This window comes from Corvus cornix, chromosome 4 (genome assembly GCF_000738735.6).
Source record: "Corvus cornix cornix isolate S_Up_H32 chromosome 4, ASM73873v5, whole genome shotgun sequence".
In the NCBI taxonomy this organism is placed as follows: Eukaryota; Metazoa; Chordata; class Aves; order Passeriformes; family Corvidae; genus Corvus; species Corvus cornix.
Genome location: NC_046334.1, coordinates 72335259 through 72345860, shown reverse-complemented (window position 1 = coordinate 72345860; position 10602 = coordinate 72335259). Strand labels below are relative to the sequence as shown.

General features: G+C 62.6%; 1 protein-coding gene across 1 annotated transcript in view; it reads left to right on the top strand.

Moving 5' to 3' along the window:
- Window positions 1-1059: 1059 nt before the first annotated feature.
- The window catches only part of RAB11FIP5 (RAB11 family interacting protein 5), a 38417-nt gene continuing 28874 nt past the window's right edge, over window positions 1060-10602 (top strand). Inside the window, 2 exon segments of the mRNA XM_039550726.1 lie at window positions 1060-1336; window positions 1339-1444. Of these exon segments, the coding sequence (XP_039406660.1) occupies window positions 1060-1336; window positions 1339-1444 (383 nt within the window).

Below are 10602 nucleotides of genomic sequence, written 5' to 3'. Positions count from 1 at the left end.
CTGGGCATGGACACACTTGGGAGTGGACACACCTGGGCACAGACACACGTGGGCATGGACACACCTGGGCACGGACATACCTGGGCACAGACACACTTGGGAATGGGCATACCTGGGCACGGACACAGCTGGGAATGGACACACCTGGGAACGGACACAGCTGGGAATGGGCACACTGGGGCATGGGCACACCTGGGAATGGGCACATCTGGGAATGGACACACCTGGGCATGGACACACCTGGGAATGGACATGCTTGGGAATGGACACACCTGGGCACGGACACACCTGGGAACGGACACACTTGGGCATGGACACACCTGGGCATGGACACACATGGGAACTGGCACACCTGGGCATGGGCACACCTGGGCACAGACACAGCTGCGTGTTCCTTTATGTACAGGGACACACCTGTGCTCGCACACACGTGCACACCATGCCCGTGGTGGGGTCTGGGGGACAGTCAGGCAGGGCCACGCTGAGGATGCAGTGCCCGCGCTACCCAGGCTGTGGGAACAGGGGTGTGACCGCCCGGGTGTGACCGCCCGGGTGTGACCGCCCGGGTGTGACCGCCCGGGTGTGACCGGCCCGGGTGTGACCGCCCGGGTGTGACCGCACCGGGAACTGGGCGTCCCCCGGCCCCGCCCCGGCCCCGGCCCCGCCCCCTCGCTCCCGTTCCAGCCGGGCGGGCCGGGGCGGGGCGGGGCCAGGGCGGGGCCGGGGCGGGGCCGGGGCGGGGCCGGGGCGGGGCCGGGCGGGGCCGGGGCGGGCCGGGGCGGGGCCGGGGCGGGGCCGGGCGGGCCGGGGCCGCGCGGGGGCGGGGCTATGGGGCGGGGCGGGGTTGGAGCGGCTCGTGGGCGTGGCTAACGCGGGGAGGGCGGGGCTAACGCCGGGCGGGGGCGGCCCAGAGCAGTTTGTGGGCGGGGCCGGCGGTGTCGCTCGCGCTGCGGCAGCGGCGGCTCCGGAGCGGGGCCCGGCCCGGCCCGGCCGCTTCTCCCCGGCCCTGCCTGCCCTGCCCTGCCCTGCCCTGCCCTGCCCTGCCGGCCCGGCCCGGCCATGGCGCTGCTGCGGGCGGCCGCGCTGCCCGCCGAGGGCTGCCCGGCCTGGCTGCCCACGCACGTCCAGGTGACGGTGGTGCGGGCTCGCGGGCTGCGCTGCAAGGGCGGCGGCGGCGGCGGCAAAGGCAAAGCGGGCGGCAGCGACGCGTACACCGTGATCCAGCTGGGCCGCGAGAAGTACAGCACCTCGGTGGCCGAGAAGAGCGGCGGCAGCCCCGAGTGGAAGGAGGAATGTGCCTTCGAGCTGCCCCCGAGCCCGGGCTCCGCGCCGGGCTGTTGCTCACCGTGATGCACCGGGCGCTCGTGGGCATGGACCGGTTCCTGGGCCAGGCCCTGGTGCCGCTGGAGCCCGCCCGGCAGCGCGGCCGCGAGCCCGACGAGCGGTGAGTGCGGGGGCACGGCACGGGAGGGGCCGGGCTGGGGCTGCGGGGGCACCGAGGGGCCCTGGGTGGGCGTCAGGGGGACACTGGGTGCCCTTGGTGGGCGTCAGGGGGACACTGGGAACCCCAGGACGGGCGCCAGGGGGTCACCGTGTGCCCCAGGGTGGGCACATGGAACCCCCGTGTGCCCTGGGATTGGTGTCGTGTGGTCCTGGTGTGTCCCAGCGTGGTGTCACGGCATCCCCGGTATCCCTGGAGGGGCGGCGGGGTCGCTGCGTGCCCCAGGGTGGGCACAGGGAGCCCCCAGGTGCCCTGGCATGGCTGTCACTGGACCCCCGTGTGGCCCCGGACGGGCACTGCGGGGTCCCTGGGTACCCAGCGCGGGTGTTGGAGGAGGAAGGACATCACGGGTTCCATGGACACCCCAGGGATGTGCCACAGGGATTAGGGTGTGGCGGGGTCCAGGCGTGCCCCGGGAAGGGCTTTCCAGGCATTCATCCACCATCCGTGGGCCGTGCCCGCCTCAGGAAGGGTCTCAGGGGGCCCTGGGAAAGTGTCCCGAGGGTGGGCTGGCGTGGGGCCGTGTGTGACCCCGGAAGGACACGGGGGATCGCGGGGCCTGTGGATGCTCCAGGAAGGACATGGTGGCAGGGGTGGGACACCACGTGTGCTCCAGGAAGGTGTCCTGGAAGAGGGGCTGGCTCGGGGTCTCTCCGTCCCCATGGAAGGGGGGACAGGTCCCGGGGGACAGGATGGCCCGAGGTCTCTCTGATCCCGGCAGGGTTTTCCCGGGGTCTGTCTCTCCTGGGAAGCCGTGGCACAGCTGCACTCGTGGTTTGTCCCCTGATGGCTGCGGTGGCTTTGCAGCCCCCCTGTTGTCACCTGCTTTTTGACGGTGCCGCAGGAGGGTCCTCAGTTTGGGGGTGCAGACCCCAGCCCCGTGCTGCCTCCAGCACAAATCCCTGTGCGTGGGGGGAATTGCTGATCCTCTTCCTTCCCCAGAAGGGTTTCAAACAATCGTAATGTTTTCGAGCCTTTGCCATGCACAAAAAATGCAGGAATGTGGCTGAAATTCCTTTAGGGAAGGCGTTTTGGGGGGTTTGTTCCATGCAGACCTGGCTGGGCCTCCGGCAGCGTCCCCCCTGTTCCCTGGCCCCCCGAATCCCGGGAATTCTGCTGGCTCGCTGCCCGAAGCTGCGGGCTTGGAGAGGAGCCTCCCTCGCCCTCCTACCCGGGGCAGCGCATTGATTAGCGTGAAAAGGGATTGGAAGAACTTTTCCCGTGGAGAAACGCAGCTCCACAGCCTTGGAGACTCCCGGCTGCCCTAAAATGGGAGCGTGGGCAGGGAGCAGAAATGAGCAACCCCGCAGTCACTGGCTGGGAGTTTCCCCCCCGGCGTTTATTTTGCTTTTCTTAGCAAAACGCCGGGAGGCCGGGCGGTGTCTGAGGAGCTGGGTCGGGATTCTTGGGGCCTAATTGAAACCAGCGCCGACTGCGGGGCCTTGGGAGAGACACAACAGGGGGATGTGGACCAACTCCGGGGCTTGGGGAACGAGCCGGGAGCTGGGGCAGGGGCCTGGGGAGAGCCCCGCTCCGGGGGGACAGGTTTCTGTGGAGCTGTGCAAAGCAGGAGCCCCGCGAGGCCCCGCCAAGGCTCGGTCCCGTCTCAAAGGTCTTGTCAGGGGCCATTAATCCCACGGGAGCAACGTCCAGCCTGGCTGGACCCCACGCCATGGCCACGGTCACCCCGTGACACCGGTCCTGCAGCCAAGGGGGGATCTGGGCTGGGGGCTTTGGAGGAGGCTTCAGAGAGACCTTCCAGTGCCTGAAGGGGCTCCAGGAGAGCTGGAGAGGGACTGGGAACAAGGGATGGAGGCACAGGACACAGGGAGTGGCTTCCCAGTGCCAGAGGGCAGGGATGGATGGGATATTGGGGGAGGGATTTATTCTCTGTGAGGGTGGGCAAGCCCTGGCACAGGGGGCCCAGAGCAACTGGGGCTGCCCCTGGATCCCTGGCAGTGCCCAAGGCCAGGTTGGAGCAGCCTGGCACAGTGGGAGCTGTCCCTGCCCATGGCAGGGGTGGGATGGGATGAGCTTTAAGGTCCCTTCCAGCCCAGCCCATTCCATGATTCTCTCATTTGCTGTCTGTCTCCCTCTCTTCCTGTAGCTTTGCTTGCATAAGGAAAATTCACTTCCCCTTGTGGCATTTGGGATCACAAGAGCTTTTAAAACTCTTTATTTTCATCCGTGGCCCCCGAGGATGGAAGTGAGCACGGAAAAGACGACGGAAGCTCTCACCCTGTGCCCCGAGCACCTCTGCTCGCTCCAGCCCCAGAGCTGGAGGTGTCCCGAGGGTGGGTGGCAGCTCTGCAGCGTGGAGGGGCTGCACTGTTGTTTGGAGGAGAGTCCCAGGGGCTGGAGCTTGTCCAGCCAAGTGGGAGAAGGATCATGGGGAGCTCAGGGGGTTCTGGCTCTTTGAGAGGTTCCAACCGGCTCCGACGTCTGGCCTGGCCCCGCTGGAAACAACTTTGTTTAGGAGGAGACTTTGAGTCCCAGATTAAAAAAGAGCAAAACAAACAGAGGCTCCCACCCTCGGGGCCGGCCCTGCTGAGCCCACCCAGGCCTGTGCCGGGGAGATAACGGGGCTGTGGGGCTGAGCCTCTGCCACGCGCCGGGTTCTGGGATCCCATCCGCGCCCCTCGCTCCGGGCACAGCCCTGCTGCCAGCTGGAGTGGGAGCCTGCTCCAGCAAAGGATCCATTGTCAGTGTGCTGACCTTGCTCCCATTTCCCTGCTGATTTTTATTGCACAGAAACTTCACCGGTGATAATTATTATCCTTGTTTTCAGCTCGGTGGAAAATGTTCGTCAAACCTGGGCACTTCTCCGGGAAGGAGCCGCTGGGGGTGTTTACGAGCTGCCTCGTGCGGCTCACTCTGGGTCATTTCAGTGCTTTGCCAGAAGAAAATCAACTCCTGGAGTTGCACAAGAGCAGCCTGAGAGCTCTCATGGCCGTTTTGGGCATCCCAGGGTTTGTCCCACGCTCGGGCAGCTCCAGGGATTGGGCTTGGCAGGCACAGCAAGCTCCGAGCATCATTTCCCCCTTTGCACTTGAGCCTTTGTGCATCCAGAGAACCCTGGGCAGGACGCTGCTGGTCCTCACCTCCCTCCCCTGAGCTGATCCTGCAGTTCCCTGTCGTGTGCTCAGTCCCTGCAAAACCAGGATCCAGCCCAGGAAAAGAGGGGTTTTTGGGAACTCACAAGGCAGCTGCTGCTTCTGCTTCCCACCATCCAGGAAATGCCCTTGGAGTCCCCTGTGGGGGCTCATCCTGTGGGGTGGCAGTGAGCCAGGGAGTGTCCCCTCCACACCCAGCCCATCAGCAGGCACCTGGGAAAGCTGGAAGTGCATCCAGGGAAACAGGGTTCCATCCAAGAGATATTAGGGTGGGTTTGCCTGGAATCAGAGAATCCAGGGGGTTTGGGGTGGAAGGGACTGTAAAAGTCATCCAGTGCCACCCCTGCCATGGGCAGGGACAGCTCCCACTGTCCCAGGGTCTTCCAAGCTCCATCCAGCCTGGCCTTGGGCACTGCCAGGGATCCAGGGGCAGCCCCAGCTGCTCTGGGCACCCTCTGCCAGGGCCTGCCCACCCTCACAGAGAACAATTCCTTCCCAGTATCCCATCCAGCCCTGCCCTCTGGCAGTGGGAAGCCATTCCCTGTGTCCTGTTCCTCCATGCCTTGTCCCCAGTGGACTTGGAGACCTTTCCCTTGGCCAAGTTGTAGCACCCCTGGGGTGAGCAGTGTGGTGGGGGGACATTGAGGGGGGACAGGAGGTGCCTGGAAACACCTGCAGGACTGGACCTTGGATCTCCCTGCTTGGGAACCCAGAAGATCCTTGATTTTGCTATGTGAGTGTGAGGCTGATGGTGGGGGGAAGCAGCAAACGTCCAAGATACACTGGACTGGCTAAAGCAAGCCCTCAGTGTCCACTCCCTGCTCTCTCCCTCTCTGAGGTACCATTTCCATTTGCCTTCTGTCCCAAAGGCCTCCCAGCCCCTGGGACACGGGAGATACTAGAGGTGCAAGCACAGACCTGCCAGAGCCCCAACGCCAGGGCTGTGCAGTGCTGGGATCTGTGTTTGAGGGGACCCTGAGTGCAGCAGGAGTCAGCAGTCCTGGCTCCGTGTTCCTGCAGTGACTTGCAGCTGCTCCCTGGCTGCTGCCTGGGCTGGGAGCGCCGGCCCTCGGTGTCCCTGCGGCAGGGAACTCGTCTGGGGGAGTTGTTCCCTCTGCAGAATTAGCTCAGCTCCCACTTCCCCAAAGCCCTTCCGTGCTGCACTTCCCTCTCCTCGTTCCCGTTCCTGCCCAGCTGTGGAGGCACCTGCTGCTGGGAGGGCTCTGGGCTTCTGTGGGGCTGCAGCATCCGTCAGCAAACTTCTCCAGCCAAAGTCACTGCTCTGGGACAGATTTGGGATGGGAGGTTTGAATCCAAGGGCAAAGAGCCCTTTTCCCTGTGGTCACAGTGCCCAGCAGGGCTGGTGAGGGTCTGTGAGGTGGCTGGGAGCACCAGGGAGCTCCTGGGATGAAATCCTCTGTTTGGGGCTGAAAATGCAGCTCTGAGGGGTTGTTGTGTCTGGGCTGAGGCAGGAAACGCCCTGGAGTGTTGAAATGCTGCAGGGAGGAGGGGGTGGGTGCTGCCAAAAACCAGGTCAGGATGCTATGCTGCGGGCGGCACGGCGGGCAGCCAGGGCTGGGATGGCACCCGTGGTGGCCAGGGCTGGGATCTAATCTGTAGTGGCCAGCTGACCCCAGGCAAGCGTTTGCCCCAAGCTGGGAGCCCAGGGCAGAGGGCCAAGGTGCTCCACAGGGTGTAATTTTTTCCTACCTGCCCAGTTAACCCCATTTTCATGCAGTTGCCAATGCTGGTTTAAAGAGTTTAAGGCCCTTGCTCTGTTCTGCTGCAGGAAAACTGCTTTTTGTGTTTTTTAAAAGATATTTGAGTGGTCTGATCCCAGCTTTGCAAGTCTGGCACATTGGGTCTGGCGTGTCAGTGGCTGAGAGCACTGGCCCATCACCCTCCACCATCTTACAACCCAAAAAGCTGCAGACTCAGGCTTCTCCCTGTGTTTCGCACAGATTTTCCAGGGCCCTGATTGCCTCCAGCTGCACAAAAACCTGCAGCAGCTCGGAAAACACCCTGCCCCTGTCACTACAGAGCTCCAGACTGCGGGGAGCTGGTGCTGTTGCCTGTGCTGAGTTCAGCTGTGCTCAGTCCCTGCTCCAGGAGCCTCCTGGGTCACTCCTCCCGTCCCTCCGGAGCCTGGTGGAGTTCTTGGCAGCTTTGGTGAGCAGGGGGGAGGGGGGGCTCTGCTCCCCAAGGACAGGGAGCTTTGGGGGGATGCTCTTTGTGGCTCCTGGAGGAATCTGCTCGATGGTGGAGGAGTCCAGGGAAAGCCTGGCGTTCCACCACTGTCAGGTGGAAATGGCCTTTGAGCCCCTGCTGTGCCTCTCTCTCTGCCCCAGGCCTGTCAGAGCCTGTGCCTGGCTCAGGTGTGCTCAGACCTGCCATGGAATTCGCCTGCTCCATCAGAAGCCTGGCCAGGGCACGGGGTTTGGCTTCACAGCCCAGGGTGGGGGTTTGGGAACTCCTTCCCTGCAGCAGCATCCCGTGGGCTCCTCCCCAGCTCTGCGTTTCCAGGGGATCTCTTCACTGACAAATCCACCGAGGATGAAGGAGCAGAACCTGCTGCTGGGCTCAGGATTCACTCCTTTTTCCCGTTTCCCCCTTTTGACTCACTCCTGAGCACGGGTTGATGTGATGGATGAGCAATCCATGTGTGAGCTGTTCCCACAGTGGATGTAGCCAGTGTTTTAAGCTGTGTGGAGCCGGGGGGTTGGTGTCCCTTCCCTGGGATTGCTGTCCCTTCCCTGGGATTGCTGTCCCTTTGGAGAACAGGCATTCCCAGGCCTCTGGGTGCTGGTTCTCTGTGCAAGCCCTACCATGGTGCTTCTCCCAGCTGGAAGTGGAAAGGGATTCACAGCACATCGTGCTTCTCCTGCCCTCCCCGTGCCCGTGGAGGGGCTGCCAGGAGCAGGGGCTCCGGGGAACCTGGGCAGCAGCTCCTGGTGCTTTGCAGTCCTGCAGGGTGAGCTCAGTGCTTGGGCTGGTTTAACTTTGGATTCTTTGCAGCAGGGCAGGGGATCACTGGCACTGCCAGTGTCACACAGGGACCTTGTCCCCTGTCTGCTGGTGTCCAGGCAGCTCAGGTCACTCGGTGACCACAAGGGTGGTTGGCAGCTGGGAGGGCACAAACCATGGATGCTGTGGAGTGTGAGTGGATAAATCCAGCTGAGGTGATCGTGTCCTGACTTCTGCTGTTGCTGTCCCCAGTCGTAAATGTTTCATGCTGTTTTACAGCTCCTTAAATCTTCCCTCCTTCCCTCTTCCCACCTGTCCATCCTGTGCTAGAGAGAGGAAAAGCCTTGGATTTTCTCAGCCCAGAGTGATTTGAGATGAAGCTGCTGCCCGTGCTCTCATGCCAGCACTGTCCTGGTGGCTCAGAGCTCTACTCCATCCCTGGTGTCTATCCTGGTCCAAAAACTGTCCCATGCCATCCCATGCCATCCCATGCCATGCCATCCCATGCCATGCCATCCCATCCCATCCCATCCCATCCCATCCCATCCCATCCCATCCCATCCCATCCCATCCCATCCCCTGCTTGGCTCTGGCTGTGCCAGGATGGGCCTTGTCCATGGAGCGCTGAGGTGCAGCAGGGTTCGTGCCCGGAGCACCATCCCTGGGGCACAGCCTGGGAGTGCTCCACCAGCTGGGACAAGAGCAGGGCTGGGCTTTTCCCTGGTTTTCAGGCTGCTCCCTGCCACTGAGTCCCTCTGGAGTGACAATATCTCTGTTCCTGGTTTGTGGGTATGGGACGAGCCCTTCAGCAAGTGCCAGTTGGTGCTGGGATTTTCTCACCTGGGTTCCAGTTGTCCCAGTGGAGCACCAGCACCATGCCCAAGGCTTCCTGCCCTTCCACACGGCTCCTGCTCTTCATTCCTGATGCGCAGCCCCTCTGGAGCTGGTCCTGTTGGAGCTGGAGCCTGTCAGAGGAGCAGGGCTGGGCTGCTCTGTTGTGTAAGGAGCTGGGGGTTGGTTGCCTCAAGCCTTGTTTGTGAGCACTTCTCGTAAGAACATTTGGAGAGATGAACTTCCCACCTCAGCTGCTCCATCCGCAGGGGAGTCAGCCTGTGTTTATTTTCCATCTGTGCTTTTAGCAGCTTGCAGGGATCACCTGGCAGGAGCAGCCATCCAAAACCAACACGGGAACCGGCGCTGCGGAAAGGCTTCCCAGCCCCGGCAGGGGAAGCTGGGGCAGGAACACGGAGCCAGACAAAAAAGCACAAAATTCCCCGGGGCTGGGTTGTTTTCCACCCTGTGCTTCCCCTCCCGGGTAGGTGAGCTTCCTCCTGGCCCAGCTGCGTCAGCTCCAGGCTCAGGGAAATGTCCCGGTGCTGGGCTCTCAGGGGGCTGTGCCGAGAGGAGCCAGCCTCAGTGTTTTCCCTGGATTGGCTTCTCCGTGCCCTGCCCTGCTCTGTCACTGTAGCAGCCCGGGTGAGCCTTGATTTGAGGCTTGGGGCTCTTCTGCCCAGCCGGGCTGACCTCGTTGCAGGGATGAATCAGCAGTAAATGCCAGCCTGGAGCAGCCTGGGAAGAGCCTCTGGCTCGGGGCTGGGATGTGTCTGTGTCCGCCTGCAGCTCGGGTTGGGCAGGGCAGGAGAATTCCTGCTTGGTTTAAGGTGAAACTCACCCCGCCCCACAGTGCTCAGTGCTTTTGGGAGGCTTTGGGGAAGCACCTGAAGTGGAAGTGCTCCAGGAATGCTCCAGCTGTGCCTCCTTCCCTGGTGCATCCCTGAACCCCAGGAGTCACCAAGGACTTCACTCCCCGAGGAAACTCCCTTGAACTCCCTGCTGGCCAAGCGCTGGGACCAGTCTGAGAGGGAAACTGGAGGCCCTGGCGCCCAGGGTGTGGTGAGCAGGGCTGGTGGGGCACAGTAGGTCCAGCTGAGCTGGAGCTTGGAGGGGAATCTTTTGGGGACCCCAGCCAGAGCCATCGGAGGGCAAAGGTGGTCCTCCCTGGAATAACCCATATCCTCCTGGGAATAACCCGTGTCCTCCCTGGAAGTGGAGCAGGGTGTGCCCCTGGCAGCTCTGAGCCGTGCTGTGTGTGCTGCCTTGCTCTCCTGATCTCATCCCAGTGTCCCTTGGTAATCCCGAACTGGTGGAATGAGCTCGGATCTCCCCGGGGCTTTGGGATGCTGACCCGGGAAGCTGCTGATGGGGTGGAGGCTTTGGCTGTGTGCTTGGCTCTGTGCTGAAGGAGTTGTTTGCTCCGGAGGGGATGTGGAAGGGACAAGGGGATGGAAAACCTCGGATCAGGGTCGGTGGTGCTTTCCTGTTGGGGCTGGCTCTGTGTCCTACCCATCCCAGCATTCTCTCCCCATCCAGGAGGTGCTGGGCCAGCCCAGTGCTCCCAACCCTGACGAATTTTCTCACTGATGGGGAGTAAACAGTGCCCAAGCATTCCCTTCTGTAGCTCCAGGACCCACGGGAATGTTTCTTGGAGCAGGGGTTCCCCGTGCCCCCCAAACTGTCCCCTGCTGCCCAGGGGAGGACAAAGCACAGAGGAGAAGGGAAGGTGTTTGCCCTGAGCGAATCCATCCCATCCTCACCCTCTGTGGGGTCGCTTTCCCTCCTTAACAACATTCCCGTGCTCCTGTTTCCATACCAGTGTTCTTCCCTTGGCTCAGCCTTTCTGCCCGGGATGCTGCGGGAGGATGAGGGCAGCCGTGGTTTTGGGAGCCCGGGGCTCCAGCAGCCCTGGGTGCTGCTCTCCGTGCCTCCGACTGATCCTGGCAACAGCAAATGTAAAAATAGACACGGGGTGCTGTCTCCCAGAGCTGCCTTTGGCACTGCTCCCTTCGGCTCTCCGTGGGGAGAGGGAGCAGAGAGGAGAGGGATTCACGGGGGGGCCGGGAGAGCTGGGATGTGCTCATTAACCACGGTGACCCAAATGAGTGAGCACAGCCCCACAGTGGGGGCTGGGGAGCCTCTGCCACACGTGGCTGCTCCCGATCCGTGTGACAGCCCAGGAGTGGGAGC